Raw genomic sequence first — 20,687 nt, 5'->3', positions numbered from 1 at the left:
TTAATCCTCTATTAAATCTCAAGTTCTTTTTAATACATTTGTACTTTGTTTATTGAATGAAATTTTAAAAAGTAACTTAATAAAATTTAATAATAAGTTAATAAATTTTCGGAATTTTGAATAAAATTTTGAATTTTTTTTCAGCCATGCACTCAGGTCCCTTTTTCCACAGATTAAGAGGAAGAAATGTGTTTAAAAAACTAGAAGATGCCATTGCATATATGATTGACTTGGAAAGTGATTTATCCGATATATCTGATAGCGACTCTGATGATGAATATATGCCTACACGAACGTCTGATATCTTCCATGAAGAAAGCTCAGATGGTGAAGACCAAGATCATAATAAAGATATAGAAAATGACCAAAATGCACCAAATATTGAAGAAAGTGTTTAAGAGCTATAAAACGTTTTAATTCTCTGAAAGGAAAAAGAACGTAATCTTATGCCTTCATTAAATGTTAATAACTTTCCTGATCCTACAGAACCTCTTCCATCTGATCTTGCATATTTTCAGATTGTCATATCAACAAATATGATAAAATTATTAGTTGAACAAACAAATCTGTATAGTGTTCAACAAACAGGAACTTCTTTTATGGTGACGGCAAATGAAATAGAGCAAGTAATAGGGAATAAATGATTATCGGAATGTGATTAGCGCGTATATCTCATATTAGAGGATATTGAGAAGATGGAATAAAGTATGAACCCAATTGCAGAAGTAATGTCTAGAAATAGATTTGAAAAAATCTTAAGATTTTTGCATATAGCCAATAATTCACAAATTGATGATGATGTTAAAAGTGACAAAATGCTGGAAAGTGCGACCGTGGTTGTCTAGACTTGGAGAAAACATGCTATGTGTTCCAGGTGAGACCAAGCAGTCTGTTGATGAAATAATGATTTCATTTCGTGGGACAATCCATATCAAACAATATATGCTTAAAAACACTCATAGCAAACGGGATTTAAAAATGTGGGCCCGGTGTGGACAATCAGGCATTTGTTACGATTTTGATGTTTTACACTGGAAAATCTGAAGGTTACTATTGAGATCAAACTGCCTACGCATTAGGTCTAGGAGCAGGTGTGATGCAGTTATGCAGCACTCTAAATAACCCAACAAAAACTCCAATCTTTGCGGATAACTTTTTCTCTGGAATCGAACTAGTATGTGAATTATCCAAGAAAAATATAGGATTTGTTAGAACTTTGAGAGGAAACAGGCTAATGAAATGTAAATTAAAGAACGAGAAGGACTTGAAAAAAAGAAGGCAGAAGATCCATTGATTATTCTGTAGCATCTGTAAAAAACGCAGATATCATAGCTGTAAATATAAATATTGTAATTTTAAATATTTGTTTTTCAATTATTTTTTACTTAAAGAACGCAGAAATCAAAGCTGTAAATATAAATATTGTAACCTTAAATATTTGTTTTTCAATTATTTATTACTTTTATAATCAAAGGACTGATGGTGTGCATCAATGGCTAGTGTAATAATTCCATACGGCAAAGATGTCACATATGCTCTAGAGGAATATTTACTCAAATTAAATGTGACAAATGTGAAAAAGATCTTTGTTTTAACAAGGACAGAAACTGTTTTAGAGCTTATCATTTGTAAATAACTGTACATAAATTAAACGAAATCTTAAAAAAAAAAAAAAAAAAAAAAAAAAAAAAAAAAATGGTTGAAAATCACTTGATTTGTACCCTAATCTGCCATTTGCTACTATTAAAAAAACATTAAAAAAATTTTTTTTCACAATTTTTCACCATGTTTGTTTTATTTCACCTAAAATAGTACTCTTTTAACTAACAAATAATTTTTTGTTTGGAAATTTCTTGTGGTGGGCATTAGAGGGTTAATTTCATATACAGTAGAACATCGTTTATCTAAACTAATCATGGAAAAGAAATTACGAATTTTTATTCAGGCTTATATTTATAAAAGATATAAATGGCAGATATCATATTCAATGATATTGTTATTTTTGAATATATCTAGAATAAATTAATTTTAAATTTGTTTCTTATTTAAATCATATAAAATAAATAACATTTATGTACAATTAAAAGCAAGTGTTAAATTTTTATGGCAGAACTCAGATTGGTGACATTTGGCGGATTTCTTATGCCATCTTGCCGGTCAAAAAAGCTCCATAACTCACAGAATGGTAAAAACTGCCTTGGGATGTATTGTAATATTTATTTATAATCTAGTGTAACTTTTTATGTTTTTGTTATTTTTTCACTTTTCTAGAAATGTAACGCTTAAATTTATAACTGATATAAATCACCAAGGAACACAGGTACTTAATAATCATTTACAAGACAAAGATTTCCCAACCTGTTATTTCTAGTACTTTTCTATGAAATGGGTACTATTCACTTTCAAATACTATTTTTTTTTTTTAATTCCTTAAAAAAAAAAAAAAAAAAAAAAAAAAAAAAACTAAAAAGGATGGGTTCTACGATGTAAAAATTCAGTCTTAATTTACAGAATCACTTGTGTTAATCGAAGTTTAATTGCATCATATACACTTTCTCCCACGTAAAATAACGAGCAAAATTCAAGATGGTGATTATGATGCTTTTATCCTGCCGGAACAAATACCACTTTCTACCCATCATTGTTAACCAGCATTTAGTTTCGATTCTTATAACAGTTTGCAAAATAGAACTTACCACAGTTTTGACTCACAAATTTCTAGATTTTTGACTCACACTGTGTACATGGTAATTATATATTCTTATTTTCTAGGCAGATTTCTATATGTCTTGAAACAGTCTCTGTAAAAATTATGTACAGTGTCTCCCAAACACTTTTTTTAGCAACACTTTAGCAATTTTGAGAAAAAGTGTTGTAACCCGGAACTGAATTCGGATAAAAAGTCCAATATTTTTTTTATTTTTTTCATATCATCTCGATGTGATTTTCAATAAAACCAATTTTTTTTTTTTTTTTTTAATTTTAATATTGACTTATTTCACTTTTCTAAAACTGAATATGTAGGAAGGCACAGATAAAACACTTCACAAAATTGATCGTACACCAAAACATTTTCGTAAAATTTCATAAATAAAATTATTCTCTACCACATTTTTTAAAAAATTTTTGCATTTTGATAACGTTTCAAAATATTGTTTGGTTTTTTTTTGCTTGCTTACTTCGTTATATTTTATTTAATGTTTAAAAATGGCTCTTAGTCGTAAGGAAACAACGAACAGCATTCGAAAATTGTTCATTTTTTATCATAAGAGCTGAAATTCCATTCGGGATATCGTCAAATTAGTAAAGTTATCCCATTTTGCGGTGCAGTATGTGATAAAATGCTTTAACGAAGAAAATCGGATCAAAGTCAAGTAAGAAGTTGTTTTCCGGAAAAGAGAACTCGACGTGACTCAAGGTGATCAGAGATTTATAATTCGAAAATCTGTGAAAAATCTACCTTTGAGTGTTGTAAAGATTTCCACAGAATTTACTGAAAAATCTTCTACTTCAGTTTCACTTTAAACTGTTTGACAAATACTCAGATCAGCTCGATTACACGGGCGCTCTGCTCGAAGAAAATTTTTTAGAAGTGCAAAAACTTGAAAGCTTAAGCTTTTCTTCTCAAAACCAGTGCTAAATAACCCCGAAGCGTATGCCTATTGGAATCATGTCTTACTTGCAGATGAAAGCAAATTTAACATTTTTGGTACCGATGGGCGTATGGAAAAAAGAAAATAACGAGCTTAATCCCAAGAACTTGATTGGAACAGTAAAGCATTGCGGTGGAGGTGTTCTTGTGTGAGGATGCATGTCAGCATCAGGTTTAAATAATTTAGTATTTATTGATGACACAATGAACAATGTTCTTTATTTAAATATTTTAAAAGATAATTTTAAAATTATCCACCTAAAATTTGAGTACTCAAAACAATTTTATTTTTTTATCAGATTAACGATCCTAAGCACACAGCCCTCAACGTTTACTGTCTGTTTGGGTGTCCATAATTGTCCACAAATTCTAAAAACACAACTTCAGTCACTAGATTTAAACCCAAAAGAAGACATCTGGAGTGAATTAAAGGCTAGAGTACGAAGACACAACATTAAAGCAAAAAACGAACTAAAAACAGCAATCATGGAAGAATGGAGGAACATTGATGCAGGTATTAAAAAAAAAAAAAAAAAAAAAAAAAAAAAAAAAAAAAAAAACTGGTGAACTGTATGCCCAGACGTTTGAATAAATACTATAGGATATACTACAAAACACTAACTGACAGAAATACTACAATATTTACTAATATATGCAGATTTCTTTAAAGCGTGCGAATACTTTTGTGAAGTACTTTTCTGTTAGCTTTTTATTATTGATTTTCCAAAACACATTTTAGTATATTCTTAAAATAATTAATGTAATTTTCTAAGAGAAATTTATAGATATTATTAAAAAATTTTCATTCTGAAATATTAATTTTTATTAATGAATAAAGCAATATTTCACTGAAACTCTTAACGAACGTAGTATACGAACACTTTTGGAAGCCACTTGTATATGACTTAATTCTACAGATTCACGCCGAATTCTATGGCAAGAAAACTGTTATAGTTACTTACTTCAAGGCCATAATTCTAAAGAAGTATTCTGTAAAAAAATGTAATATGGCTTTACAGAATCTACTAAAATTTAAGTTAATCAAAAAGTTCATTTCTTTATATGCCAATCATTTTAATATAATAATATTATCATTAAAAAAATAGTCCTGGCATAAATATAATAAAAAAAGAAATAATAATAAGACAAAAAATAATCATAAGAAAAGCTGAATAAAATAAATAAATAAAAATTCTGAATTTTTATCGCAATTATAAAATATAAAATGTTAATTTATTAAAACTTGATAATTTAAAAATTACCCGAAAAAGCAAGTAATTTATTTAAAAAATAGAGAGTTTTTGAAATTAAATAACTAAATGTATGTGCCCAAATTGGCATGTTCATACACTTACATCCTCCGAAAAAACAAATTCACATATTAAAATAAACATGCGAAAAACCTTGAGTCAGATCTTGACTTCATTGAACATTGTCAGATAGTATAAGTAGAGCAAATATAAGTACAGGCTTAGAATAAGTTTCTAGTTATTTATTTTTAAAATAATAAATTAAAATTGCATGCAAATATAACACACCTCATTATAAGAACACAATTAAAAATATGAAATTAGATAATTCCACGATCTAAATAAAATATTTTTAGTTTTAACAGACTTTCTTCGCACAAATAACGAGTACAAAATTGTGTACTATCAATGACAAATAATAACAGAAAATGACAAATTTTTAAAAAAAATTCGCTGATAGCAGACGATGTTTACGCAAAAGCAATTACAATTCTGGTGAAAAGAACTAACTGGCAATGAAGTATTTTAAAAATCTAATATTGGAATTTTAGCAAATATCTGCTGCTTGAGATATGTACGATGATTATACATTGTAAAAATAATAATGATAATTAACTAATACAAGTTTAGTGGAAAATGCATTTAAAAGTCTTTTATGTTTGTCTTTTTATCTCATATTCTTGAAGAAAATTATAGCAATAAGGTTTTTAAAAAACAGAAAATGAATGCTCCTTCTATCTGTCGCAAAAGGGGTTAAAAAATGGTATAATATTCAAATAAGAGTATGCCTATGAAATTAATTATGTAAACTAAATTTTTGTTCTCTGTTAATAGCAATTTACAAGGACTGACATTTATTTTCGAACACTTGTATTTTTAATTTTATTTGCAAATATTAATTACTATAAATTTTTGTTCTCTGTCAATAGCAATTTACAATGGCTCACATTTATTTTCGAACACTTGTGTTTCTAATTTTCTTTGCAAATATTAATTCAGAAGTCAAACAATAAAAATCAACGTTATATTTTCAAAATTTTCACAGGACTAGTTTCGATGGTTTTACAGAACCACCATCCTCAGCTGCAAAACTGCAAATGAACAAGATAGAAAATAATGATTAGATAAGATAAGAAAGCCTGGACAAGAATAAGCAAGTGGTGCCATCTGTTGATGAAACCAGAACTAAAACATAATTTCTTTAAAGGCCGAAGGCAAAGATGGATTGGAATTAGGATCGTTAACTAAAACAGAAAGATTTGTTTGAATGTGAAATGCCTCTAGAAAATCCAGTTCTCCAATGGAAGATGTTTTCTGAATAATTTTGGCGGCAGAAAATTTGAAAGTGTGATTTTCGGACCAACAATGTTGAGCAACAGAAGACTTTTGTGTTTCCTTTTTTTCTGACATATGCCTCATGTTCCTTGACGCAAAATTTTAATGCTCTCTTAGTTTTGCCAATGTAAATTAAACCACACTGGCAAGGAATCCTATAAATACCCCAGGAACTCATATCCGGAATGGGGTCCTTGAGTATGAAACTCGGAATTTTATTGATGGGAGAATAAACGACCCGAAAGTTAAATTTTTTCAAAATATGTGCAATTTTATAGCTAATTGATGAAAAGAATTGAATGACAACAGAATTTTTATAATCTCCTAAAACAAGAGTGTGCCTTTTAGTGTGTTGAGATGAGAATTTTTTAACTGCTTGAGTAATAATGTTGGGTGAAAAGCCCTTGTCAATAGCTATTGCTTTTAAATAATTTAGTTCTTCATCAAAGGATAGTTTGGAGGAGCAAACTTGAAGATCACGGAAAACATAGGAATAAAATGATGCTAACTTTTGATTAGTCGGATGACATGATTTAAAGTGTGGTGGAAGGCAAACCGATGAAGGTTTACGGTAAACCGTAGTACTGAAGTTCAATGTGTTACGTGTGACCAGAATGTCGAGAAACGGAAGAGAATTGCAAGTCTCAAGTTCAAAAGTGAACTGAATAGCAGGATCAACAGAATTCATTGTTCAAAGAATTTTATTTAAATCATCTTTATTACCTTCAAACAGGGTAAAAGTATTGTCTACGTAGCGTAACCATGCCGTGAAGTTTAAATTTTCAAACAATTTTGATTCATAATAATACATGTAGATATCAGCCAGAATGGGACTGAAGGGGCTTCCCATGGCTAATCCCTCAGTTTGCTTGTAATATTTATTTTGGAAAACAAAATGTGTGATGATTTAAATAAAGTTCTTTCAACAATGAATTCTATTGATCCTGCTGTTCAGTTCACTTTTGAACTTGAGACTTGCAATTCGCTTCCGTTTCTCGACATTCTGGTCACACGTAACACATCCAACTTCAGTACTACGGTTTACCGTAAACCTTCATCGGTTTGCCTTCCACCACACTTTAAATCATGTCATCCGACTAAACAAAAGTTAGCTTCATTTTATTCCTATGTTTTCCGTGCTCTTCAAGTTTGCTCCTCCAAACTATCCTTTGATGAAGAACTAAATTATTTAAAAGCAATAGCTATTGACAAGGGCTTTTCACCCAACATTATTAATCAAGCAGTTAAAAAATTCTCATCTCAACACACTAAAAGGCATACTCTTGTTTTAGGAGATTATAAAAATTCTGTTGTCATTCCCTTCTTTTCATCAATTAGCTATAAAATTGCACATATTTTGAAAAAATTTAACTTTCGGGTCTTTTATTCTCCCATCAATAAAATTCCGAGTTTCATACTCAAGGACCCCATTCCGGATATGAGTTCCTGGGGTATTTATAGTATTCCTTGCCAGTGTGGTTTAATTTACATTGGCAAAACTAAGAGAGCCTTAAAATATCGCGTCAAGGAACATGAGGCATATATTAGAAAAAAAGGAAACACAGAAGTCTTCTGTTGCTCAACATTGTTGGTCCGAAAATCACATTTTCAATTTTCTGCCGCCAAAATTATTCAGAAAACATCTTCCATTGGAGAACTGGATTTTTTAGAGGCATTTCACATTCAAAAAAAATCTTTCTGTTCTAGTTAACGATCCTAATTCCAATCCATCTTTGCCTTCGGCCTTTAAAGAAATTATGTTTTAGTTCTGGTTTCATCAACAGATGGCACCACTTGCTTATTCTTGTCCAGGCTTTCTTATCGTATCTAATGATTATTTTCCATCTTGCTCATTTGCGGTTTTGCAGCTGAGGATGGTGGTTCGGTAAAACCATCGAAACTAGTCCTGTGAAAATTTTGAAAATATAACGCTGATTTTTGTTGTTTGACTTCTGAATTGGTATTTGTTCGGCGTGTTATTGTGTCTTAATTGCAAATATTAGTTACTAAATAATAGCGAAATGACTTCATTCTTCTTTCAAGTATGTTATTTATTGATCGTCATTTTTAAAAACATACTTGTTTTGAAAAAAGTTATTCAAAATGTTTTCTGCTTTTAAAAAATTATTCAAATTATTCTGAAAATGAGCTTACATAAGCATTCAGACATCTTGAGCAAACTGTTTATATGTAATAAAAACATGAATATTAAATGACATTCAATATTTTGTTGGATATCCGGTCCGGCGGTTACTAAAATAGACTTACTCAATTAAACTAATTTTTATTTCAGCATTTTAGTTCATTTGTTTCTGAAAGGCACTCAGGCAACCACACACACTCCACTTCACCATCAGAAGTAAAAAAAAAAATTCTTTCGTCGACAGTAGCGATGGCAGCGCCATGATTGAAATTACAAAATTTCAAGAAATTATGCTAAAAATTTCTTCAACCAAAATTAATATACTTGTAGAGAGACGTTAGGTTTATTTTGAAAGGAGGAGAGAGGAAAAATGAGCGATACCCTCGCCTCGAGAGGAAAAACGAACTCGAACCACGGACCTCTCGAATACGCGCCAAGTGTGCTGACAATAACACCACGAAGGCATGCTTAGAAAGTGGAAGAAATACCTTATATACCTCTCTTTTAAAAGGCAACTGGGTATTAGGGAACCCAATCATCAAATCCTGGTGGTGAAGAATCATCATCCCCCCCCCCATTTTTTAGTTCGGGCGCCACTGTAGAGACATTAGACTTTTGAGGCAGGAGTCGTGAAAAATAAGAAATGCCCTCATCGGGACTCGAACCACGGACCTCTCGAATACGCGGTACGTGTACTGGCCATTACACCGCGAAGGCATGCTAAGGAGACGGGAGAAATACCTTATATACTACCCCTTTTTAAAGGGCGACTGAAGATTAGCGGACCCAATGGCCAAATCTTGGTGGTAAAGAATCATCATTCACCATGTTTCAGTTCGGGCGCCACTGTAAAGACATAAGGTTTATTTTGAAAGCAAGAGAGATGAAAAATGAGCAATGTCCTCGCCGGGACTCGAACCACGGACCTCTGGAATACGTGTCGAGTGTGCTGACCATTACACCACGAAAGCATGCTTAAAAGGCGGGAGAAATACCTTATATAAACAACAATAACACTATTATTATAATTAAATCTATTACAATACTGAAACAAAATACAATTTTCCTTTTACATATGTAAAAATCAGCTTTCTATAGGAAGCACCGCGATCTTTGTAATAGCCCTTTTTAATTCTCCTGATTTTGTTTTGATTTTAACAGTTCTGACATTATTATCGGATCCATGATAAGCTTTAATAATACGACCTAAAATCCATTTGCAAACTGGTAGGTAGCCCTCTCTGACGAGTACTATACTAAAAACAGAAATATAGTCCTTCTCTACCATCCACTTGGTTCTCTGCTGCAAAATTCCTAAATAGTCATTCAACCATTTTTCCCAAATAATTGAACAACTTTTGTTGTTCTCTGGCAACGACTTAACCGATTTTCATTTACGTCTATCATCGTCGGTTCCGTAATCGACGGTATGGATCTTCCCTATTGCCTCTTACTTGCACAATTATTGTTTCAAACTCCTCATACGTAAAACGCAAATTTGCTATCGTTCTCTCTAAGTAATACTTTACACTGGATTCCCATAGCCCTCAATTGAGGAGACTTGAGAGGAATAAAGTTCTAGTCTGTTCCTTCGAAAGTGAATTAAGAGGCCGAAGTTTCGTCTGAAAAATTAATTGCATTGTAAAATTTCTTCAATAAAGAATTAGCTCCTACAAAATAGGAGACATTATAAGAGAATATTTTTACACATTTACCACGTCTAGCCATGAAGCGGAAGTAGCAATTGAAGAATTAGACGTCATATCTGACAATATTTGGCTAGTTCTAAGCAGCTGAGTTTTGTAACACTAAATTTGTACTGGATACGCAAGTTTTTCCTGACCTTATTAAATTGAAAAATATTTCAGATCCAAGAAGTAACTGAATTTTTCCCGGTTTGTGAAAGTCTGGATCAGCTCTTTGTGGAATCGCAAAATTACAGACATCAAGTTGTTTACAAGGCATCAAATGAGTAATTTTCGGAATTACGAAAAAAAAAAATCTAATTTACAACTGTGCATATTTTCTCTTTTAAAAATAATCGCACTCATTTTTGATTTCACCGATGTTTAAATCGCTGATAAATATCCTATTACAGTAAGACCCCGCTTAACGCTGTTTCGGTTTAGCGCTCTTTTATTTCAACCCGGGGATTCCACGAAATCGCTCGCAGCATACGGGGATTCCCCGAAATATTATGCAGCGATAGGTTTCAAATACATATCCGAAAGAGAGTACTTGTATTTCTTGTTTGGTGCGGTATTGTACAGACATATTTTGAAGGGGTAAATGTGGAAGATGTCGAAGAAATAATTCAAGAAGCAGCAGCTAGTCTTTCTAATGATGAGCTCAAGGAATTAACTGAACAAGAAGAAAACAAAAATGTTGACAGCAGTGATTCAGAGGAAGAGCAAAAAGAACTTTCGATGGCGTTTGTAAAAAGGAGTTTGTCTACCATAACTGAAATAATGGATCAATTCATTGAAAATGATCCGAATTTTGACAGGAGCTCAAAAGTAAGGCGTGGTGTTAGAGATGCTCTATCCGTTTATGAAGAACTTTTAAGAGAACACGAAAGAAAAAGGCAAACAACATTAGATGCTTTTGTCACAAAAAGGCAGAACACTGAAAACGCGGAAGGCTAACTAAATATGACTGACTTAGAATTTTATTTGTTTTTTTTTAAGAATATTCGTTTTGTTATTTATATTTTGTTTTTATTTTTGCAAGAAATAATAATGTGGTATTAATTTGGGCTTTAAGAAATAAGTGTTTGGTTTTATTTTTATTAAAAAAACATACTTTTTAAATTTAATACCTAACCAATTTCCTAGCCATCTTCCCCTAACCCCAATATTTACATGTAAAGATAGCCTCGTTTAGCGCTGTTTCGCATTACGCTCTACTTTGATGGAACGTATCCCCCACGTTAAGCGGGGTCTTACTGTAATATGTTTACATTTTTCTTTTTCAAATCTAGCTTTTCAGCTAATTCCGATGAACAAAGATGGATCATACTTCCATTGTCAAGCAATGTTCTAGCTGAAAATAGTTTTTTTTTTTTTTCATTCCCCTTAATGTAAACAATCGTTGTCGATAATAAGACCGACTTTATTCACTCTATTGCAATTTTTATTACTTCCTTGTGGCTATATAGTCATTTTGCATACTATAGACATTTTTTACTTCTTTGTACAAAGTAAAGGAACTATTGTAATCTCGAGAAATTTCAGGTATCATATTTGAATAAAAATATCCATTTTGACCGCTATCAAATGCAATTTAAGGATGTTTTTTCGTGCCATCTGTACATAAGGACAGAATAAAGGAGTCTTTTTCCCACAACGGATTGCAAAATAGATTTAAAATGGATTCAGAGGAGATTTTTTTCATGACGTCTGTACGTACATATGTATCTGGTATAACTCAAAACGAGTAGCCTCACAATGTTGAAATTTTGTATATAAAACTGCTACAACAAGTAGTTGTGCATCTTCCTATGGCTGCAAACGACCTTGCCAAAAGTATGTAAATGTATGGTATATCTGTTACTCGGCTTGGTCAGTTTTAGTTTTTTTTATTCTTATATGTTGGTAAATCGTCCATTTTTTTGCTTTAAAAATGATTGAATTATATTGCTCTTATATTCCGGTTAAGGTTTATATGCGTTTCATTAATCTGCATGCAATAGTTGAAGAATTGTCAATAATTTAAAAGTTGTTTAAGTCCGGCTAAGCTTAAATGGACAGCCTTACTTAAATGATAAAATAATCATAATTTTCGATTAAAAATGAAAGTATTAATTCAAAAACTGAATTTAGACCTAATTCACTCACGTTGAAAATATTTTTTATAATGTTGAAAATATTTATCAACTTATATTAATATGTTAATATTTCAAAGATAATCTAGAAGTCAATTTGTATGTTAGTAGAAATTGTAATTTTTATTGCATTTTAAATGCTGAAATGGACTACTAGACATTTGAGATTTCCACAAAAGGAATAACAAAAGTGCATAAAATAAAAGCATAGTTTATTTTAAGAAAACAATCAGTTCAATTAGTTAATGAAGGAACTATTTGGAATGACATGAAATTCAAAGAAAAAACTTTCATTATGTACCAAAAATATTAAGCAAATCAACAGCAGTAAGCAATAAAAAGATGCAAAATACATTATAAATTTTAAACTCAAAATTTGGGGGGGAAAAAGCATATTTGTACGTAATTTGCAAATTATTTCCAGTTTACATTAATTATTAAATAAATGCATTTTTACCCAAAAATTTATAGAATTTCAAAATTTTAGTAATTGATATTGCATAAAAGTTTTCTTCTAAACACTTTTTAATTACACAATCAGAAAAGTTTTATGCAAAAAATATAATATATACAAATAATAGAAACTGAGGTGCATCTTATTATTGTTCATACTAAAAACAATTTCAGTTATTTCTGTATAACATCTATTACAGTGAAAAATCAAGAATATTTACATATTATTGCAATGCAAATGAACTCTTATATTACTAATACACGTCAGTTAGAAAATGCCTCCAACACAAGGTTGAAAGTAACTTCCTCTCTTGATCTACAACAATTTGATTTCAATAACTTATATGCTGAATCTATAAACATACGTATATAGTTTAGTACTAAAAGTTCAGATGCTGATGACAGCAGTTTTATGCCTTCATATGAATATTACAAAACTTCTAGATATTATAAATTTTGTTACAAATAAAATGACTTACAAAAATGTATAATTAATGGACTCAGTTTATTAAGTGAAATATACCACATATCCTATATGTGAGTATACATTGAATTTTCATAGTAATATTTTAATAATACAAAATATACTTTTTCATTTAATAATAAAATTTATGAATTCATAATTTGAAAGGCTATGACATAAAATCTAATTTCAAATATGTAAAATAAATATAAAATGTTGTATAATATTTTCTTTAAATTTGTCATATAATTAAAATCTATAACATTAGATTACAATAAAAAAAAGTGCAATATTTTAAATTATGATGTAATATACACCAAGTGACAAAACATCTCATGACTGGATATTGTCATGCCGCTTAGGGGTTTAAAGTTCTTTAAAAAATTAAACATCCTATTTTCATAACGTGCATTAAACAATTACACACAAAGTGAAATTCCATGTTTTGAAAATTCTAAATATAATAATAGCATTTTTTAAAGGGGAAGGACTTTTTATTTATGTGTTGAAACTCTTAAAAAAGCCAAAGTACTAGTTTAGCAATCATGACAAAGACTGCATGGAACTTACAACTAGGAAAGTATATCCTCATTCCTTAAGATAACAAATTGATACCAGTCAATCACAGGATATACAAGGGACATGTACAGATAGTAAGTTCTATTTCACTGTTTCACTGCCGCAGCACTACTGACAGTGCTTGAGCTTGCACACTAGTCTTCCATGTCTGCTGAATTTCCACTCACTATTATGTTCGGCCCTGCAGTTTGCTAAACAATTAGTGCAGCCAGGACAAGGGTTAGGCAAATGAGGCATTTACCGCAGGTGAACAGTGAGAAGGGGCATTAAATCTGTTATGGAAATTTAGAAATTCAATTAAAATAAGAAAGAAATTATGGTTATTAAAATTCAACTTTGAAGCACATCATGAAGTATCGAAAGAATTCTATGTTATAAACAGCTGAACTAAAAGAATTAATAATTTTAATTTATTCTTTAAAAAAGCTGAGGGTTTTGCAGTACTGTAGGTAAAATTTCTAGCGTTAAAATTTTATAGTTAGAACTAATATAATGATGTAAATTTCAGCTTTTACTCTAACGTAATGAGCTGCATAAACTAACACTTGGCTACAAAGTGCCATGCTGCCAAAATTAATGATTCTTTACTGCTTCCTTTTAGTTTTAAACTTTACTGTTCTTATTTCACCTTTAAACATTTCGTACAAAACTTTTTTGTATAAAATTATTTCCTGCCAATTAGGTTACTGTAAGTTGTGTGCCTGTTGGATACCAAAAATGCTTAAGCTAATTTGTGATGAAACTTAAGTTCACCACATAACCCAAAAATCTAAACAGCAGTCGACTGAGCAAAGAATGCAGGGATTCTCAAAAGGAAAAAATTTAAAATAATGTGTCAACCCAAAAAATTATATACACCATGTTAATTCAGAACAAAAGACAAGGAATACTTAGTGAAGGATTTTTCTTGCTTCATGACAATACTCAGAGCCCCAAGTTGCCAGTATCATTCAAATGCAAATTGAGCTATTTGATTGGCAGCAGATTGATCACAACCCCCCCCCTACAGCCCAAATCTAGCATGGTCTGCCTACCATTTATTTACGCACGTAAAACGTCACCTTGGAGGTCAGCATTTTAAAAAAAGATAATGAAACAAAAAGTGCTGTGAAGATATGGCTGTCATCACTGGCAGAAATTTTCAAGGAAGGGATAAGTAAGCTGGTCATCTGCTATAACAAATGTCTCAACATCGGTGAAAACTAAGTAGAAATATATCTCAACTTTCATATAAAAATAAAATTTGCTTGAAAAAATAATTGTGATCTTCCCTTTTACAAAATGGAACTTACTTTCTGGACATACCTTGTATATAGATGCTAAAGAAATCTACTCTACACTCAATGCTGTAATCAGTCAAAGTGATCTCCCTTTTTTTTTTTTGTATCTTTTCACAATGGCATTATAAAAGTATAAGCAAATAAAAAGGGATAAGTGTTAAGAAGTCCTATACAATAAATATATAATAGCAAATATGAGATTTTTAAATTTCTTATTGAAATCTGAATAATATAAACTCTGACTACAGCATTAAAATATAAAATATACTTCAAACAAACCAAATGCACTTTTATTAAAATTCTGAGTAAAGCCACTCTGATTGGGTTGGTTAAAATATAAAGAAACATTAATGTATTTTAACGAAATGGTAGATTTACTCCTCCCCCTTTTCTGTTTCCTAATGCAAGATAAAAGGCAATAAAAATTTTTACTTTTTTTTTTTCACTCATAACATTTTAAAACTTAGTGCACAAAAACATTCAACTACATTTAAGCACTGCTAATGATTTTCAAAAAATACTGTAGAATCCTAAATACCCAAATTGCTGCAGCTCATCTAGATATTTAAAAAAATCTGGATAACTGAGTTGCTTTTTTTTTTTTTTTTTTTTTTTTTTTTTTATAGGCTTTAAAATAGTAAATTCTATTTACTATAATTTAAGTAAGGGAATTTTATTTTGAAATTCATACTTCATTCTTGTTTATTATTGTATTTGAATAAATATTTGCATATAAATACCCATCATAGATTTAATTGTTTCTTACAATATAAAATATGTTTATTTTTACAAATGCAAAACCAATTTTTTAATAAAATTAAGTAATGAATTATTTTTCAGTTTACTTGAACATATAACCAACAATAAAATTAATACCTACTTAAATAAAGTTTTTGATTAAACACTTCTTTGATAAAATTTTCATTTTTACAAAATGAAATGAAGAAATTATTTTGTATTTGTAAAAAATAAAATGTATAACTCGCTTTGAAAACTACGATATTATACTTTATTGACTTAACGAACGAACTAACAATAATGAAACTAACAATCTGATAATGCTATTACATGACTGGATATAAAAATTTGCATTATAAATTTACCTAATAGTGTCCCAAAAATATGTTCCTTTTTATGTTATTTAAATCAACAAAAAGTGTAAACAAACTTAACAAGTTAAATTTTTCTAGGCCAAAAAAGAAAAGATTTGGTTACTGGAGTTCCACTGCATTTATACAAAGAGGTTGGTATTACACTTGCAGTTCAAAGGTTTCAAACAAAATACAAGCTATTTATTTTTTACTGACACATTATAAATCACAGAAGATAGTGGAAAATAATACCTAATTCAGTTACAAAACCAAAAATTCATAATAATAAATCTGATTTAAAATATATTCTATAAACATAGCTGCCAAAACTGAAATATAAAAAACTGTGAGTTTTCCGGAACATATAAGAATTGTGCACGATGGCATTTCAAAAGAACTCCAAACTGACTTACATTTATAATATATGATTACGACTACTGAACTATTTATGATAGGATTTTGATGTAAAATATATTAATATTTAATTATATTCAAAGAACATTATGTCCATAGTTAATTTCATTTTGTAATTTTTTTATACTTTTATATTGAGAAAATCCTAAGTGGGGAAGGAGAGTACTCATTTATCAAAACACTTTTAAACAAAATGAAAATAAAATTAATACATATACTATTGTATGGATTAATAATAATTGATGTATATACTGCTGTATATTGAATACTATGTATATTGATACTGTATATTGATACTATACTGTATATTGTATACTGTATATCGATACTATTACTATTACTAATTAATGGATATACTACTGTTAGTCAAGTACTATATATAGTAGATATAAAACAAAATTAAATAGAAAGAATTGCTTAAAAATGGATTGAATCTTCATAAAATGTTACACAAATGTCTACAGCAGATTAAGACAACTCAGAACAAATAAAATTTAATATGAAAAATTATGCTAAAAATCACTAGGGTGTGGAAGAATGGAATTTGCACATTTTTTTCATTAATTGAATGAATCGTTTATTGCTGACAAATATTTTGCTTAGTAAAGATTAAAATCTTAAAGCCAGGATATTCTGTGACCTACCAGGATAAAAAACTGAGAGACTTGGCAGCTATGTAAAAATAAAAGCAACTTTAATCTAACCAATGTTGTTATATACATCTACTAACATGATTAAATATTTCATTTAGACTAGAACACAAACATATAAATAAGAATATTCCGATTACATCAATCTCATTCTCCATATGTGTTCATAAGACAAATTTATACATTTTTAACAAAAATAAATATATAGAAATTCAGTTTAATATTAATCCTCATATATATGCATCAAATATACAAACTGGACTACAAAAATTTTTAAAAATCCTGTCCTTTATGTTCTCTTCAAAACAAATATTAAAAACACTCTTCTAGTGATTACATAAAATTATTTAAAATGGCGAATTCATTCCTAATTTTGTACAAAATTCAAGTCTTGCTCTTTTCTGTTGACGCACATTAACTCTATAGAAAGAAATGAGTAAAATATTATATGATATATAAAACTTTAATATACATGCATTTTATTTTTATGTAAATAAAAGTTATCAAAAAAGTAGTTTTAATACACCTTAATTCATTTTAAGTAATTGGGTTTTACTTGATATTAAAGAATTTGAAAGTAAATAATCAATTATAAAAACATTTTTTGGGGTATCACATTTGAAATGAATCTGAAAATAAAATAGGAACTGTGATCTTGTAAATATGAAGTCGTTACTAAATGGATGATTAGTTCAGTCTTAATACAGACACCAACAAAAAGTATTCCTGTGAAATTAGAAATAATATAGTGAATCTTGTACAACTGAGTATGGATAAAATACTGAATGATTTACAGAAAATCCTTCTAATTTCTTTTTTTAAAAAGGAAGAAATAATAATAATATACAATACATGTAATTTTACCAGAAAATACCTAAATCTTTACTAGGAAATCTCATACAAATTCAATTTTAGTGTTTATTGCATTAATTAATTATTATACTTTCGACCTTCTTTTAGAAGTCAGAAGCCTTTTGTTGATGTAATGGTGAATATCCTAAGCATCAAATATGACATTTTGATCAAGTAAATTCATTATATCTTATTTACAATCTAGTTAACCTATGATTTAACATAATTGTACATTTATGTATTATTTTTCCCCAAGAAACAAACTGCATGTCAAAGAAGCATGCTAAGCTTACATAAATATATACATAAAATCAAGAGAAATTATGACATTTTGTGTAAATTTAACAAAACTCTTACTTACTTGATTTCATGCCTCTTAACAAGTTCATTTAAGGGCACAACTACAAATGGCCATAAACCACAAACTAACCATACATAATATGGCACATGATCCAGAATTTTAACCGGTTCTAATTTTTTATCAACATGCACAGCAATATCAATCACACTGAAAATTAACTGAAGGAAAATCCTAAAAATAAATTAAATGACTTATTAATAAACAGCAAAATAACAAAGTAGTAACTGTATTAATTGCATGTGTTCTACAAATATAGGGACTTACACAGAAACAGCTGTAATACGCCAATATTTATTAGCAAATGGATTGCTCTTCCACAGCAGATGTGAACGATGAATGAAACTCATCGATATTAAAACTAAAAAATAAAGACATACATTAAGCATTTTATTAAAAATTATGATGATGGAAAATTATATACAAATTAAAACACTGGGAAAAAATGTGGGGAAAAAATATTCATTTACTATCACAATTTAAATAAAAAATCAGTAATTAATGAATAATCTGCAGGAAAAATAAACCGTATTTTATATTAATAATCACAACATACACTCATACCATCAAATTTACATACCGAAAAATAATTGTTGAATTGTAACAAAACTTGGCACACAGGTACATCAAGCAAATATGCAAATGATTAAAAATATGGTTTGATTCTGCACTGCCACTAGAGAATGCTGAACTTTGTTATCCCTCGTGCATGAAATATATAGGCTAAGACATTTTGCCTGTACTTAATTTGTTGTAGAGGCACGTTTTTCCACTAGGGATGCCATTTCAATGCCATTGAAGACAATATGATCAGCTTTCAAAGTTTGACAGGAGAAGAATCATTGAAATGATGGAAGCTGGGTTAGTCAGCTCAGTAAAGAGCCTGCCACCTAGGCCATTCTGACATTAATGTGAGGAGGTGTTGGGACCAGTGGATGAGATAGAAGTTGTACACAAAGCGGCCAGGCTCAGGACACCTTCAGCAGACCAACAGCCAAGATTATTACATCACTCAACATGCACACATAGAACCAACTGCATCATTTGTCTGCCATTGAGACACAGGCAGCATTTTCAATACAGGCCTCTGTGTCTATCCATACCATTATAATGTGACTGGCAGAAGGTACACATCAGGTACGTTTGGTATTGCAGCTCACATTGTGCATGCTGCCAATGATGCCACCCACATAACCTTCATTTGGAGTGGTGTCATGCTCGATGTGACTGGACTGCAACCAAATGGAACAAAGTTGTTTTCAATAATGAATCAAGACTCAATTTGGGTAGTGATGACAACCACGTACATGTGTGGAGATCCCATGAGCTGCAAGTGCACTTATAGTAACTCAGATGATGCGAAACACCATACAGGACCTGTGATCATGTATTCACATGACCACAAGATCACATCATGTATTCATGCTAGAAGTGGCCCAGCAGGATAGCAGAACTTTCATTCATTTGTAATTTTTCTGTAATAAATTAATGCTTTGATTTTATAATCACTTACTTATATCAACATTGCACTCATATGTATAAAAATTCTGATCGATTTTTGACAAATTTTTCTTGGTGCACAAATTTTTACAAAAATGAGCGTACATTAATAAATATACAGTTAAATCCTTTATCTTGAATCCATTAAACGAAAATAATTATTTAAAGCCTGTTAAGTGATTGTGATCAGCAAAAAGCTAACACATCATAAATCAAACAAACCACCGAGAATCAAAACATTTGAGAATTTTCAGTCTTGGCTATTCAATAATACTTCCAAATACTGCAATATTCTCTGAGTTAGAGACCATATTACAGTCTATGAATTAACATTTTAATAAATTAATTCATTACTAGAAATATAACTGAGAAATTAAAAATGAATGATGAATAATTTTGATAGCTCAGTATAATATTTGTGTGAAAATACCAGAGGCTTGATTTTATATCTTATACATATAAAATAAATCTTAATTTTTATTTACAGTATAATAATCACCAAATAAATATTTTGCATCTTCATGGACTTTATGATGTTTAATACTTGTCTGAAATTTAGCAATCTTGTATTTGTATTTGGCATATATAAAATAAACCATAATTTTTCTAATTTATAATATGATTATTAATTTAGAAGTAAGCAACAAAAATCAATGTTATATTTGCAAATTTTCACAGGACTAGTTTTGATGGCTATACCAAACCATCATCCTCAGCTGCCAAAGCACAAATAAACGAGATAATGATTAGATAAGATATAATGATTAGATAAGAATGGTTGGATAGGAGTTAATCTACTGGTACCATCTATTGATGAAATGAGAACTAAAACATAATTTCCTTA

The 20,687-nt window shown here is 29.9% G+C and overlaps 2 protein-coding genes and 1 long non-coding RNA gene across 8 annotated transcripts in view; 1 reads left to right on the top strand and 2 right to left on the bottom strand.

Moving 5' to 3' along the window:
* Nucleotides 1–1,920, top strand: part of LOC146997398 (uncharacterized) — a 71,497-nt gene extending 69,577 nt beyond the window's left edge. For both annotated transcript variants that reach the window (XR_015041401.1, XR_015041400.1), the window contains exon 3: nucleotides 145–1,920. This is a non-coding gene — a long non-coding RNA (uncharacterized LOC146997398). The remainder of the gene's footprint in view (nucleotides 1–144) is intronic.
* Nucleotides 1–5,298, bottom strand: part of LOC118198747 (mutS protein homolog 4-like) — an 84,790-nt gene extending 79,492 nt beyond the window's left edge. Inside the window, exon 1 of the mRNA XM_085817617.1 lies at nucleotides 5,191–5,298. The gene's annotated coding sequence lies outside the window, so the exon portion shown is untranslated. The remainder of the gene's footprint in view (nucleotides 1–5,190) is intronic.
* Nucleotides 5,299–16,283: 10,985 nt separating this feature from the next.
* Nucleotides 16,284–20,687, bottom strand: part of l(2)k05819 (transmembrane protein 94-like protein l(2)k05819) — a 127,413-nt gene continuing 123,009 nt past the window's right edge. For all 5 annotated transcript variants that reach the window (XM_085817612.1, XM_085817613.1, XM_085817616.1 and 2 more), the window contains 3 exons: nucleotides 18,611–18,704; nucleotides 18,347–18,517; nucleotides 16,284–17,553 (listed from right to left, as the gene is read on the bottom strand). In XM_085817612.1, the coding sequence (XP_085673738.1) occupies nucleotides 17,481–17,553; nucleotides 18,347–18,517; nucleotides 18,611–18,704 (338 nt within the window). In that variant the 3' untranslated portion in view covers nucleotides 16,284–17,480. The remainder of the gene's footprint in view (nucleotides 17,554–18,346; nucleotides 18,518–18,610; nucleotides 18,705–20,687) is intronic.

Source organism: Stegodyphus dumicola, chromosome 5, assembly GCF_044657685.1.
Source record: "Stegodyphus dumicola isolate Sdum_Otavi_A_Nest chromosome 5, ASM4465768v1".
Taxonomy (NCBI): Eukaryota; Metazoa; Arthropoda; class Arachnida; order Araneae; family Eresidae; genus Stegodyphus; species Stegodyphus dumicola.
The sequence above is the reverse complement of the archived record's forward strand: the minus strand, read 5'-3'. Positions and strand labels throughout refer to the sequence as shown.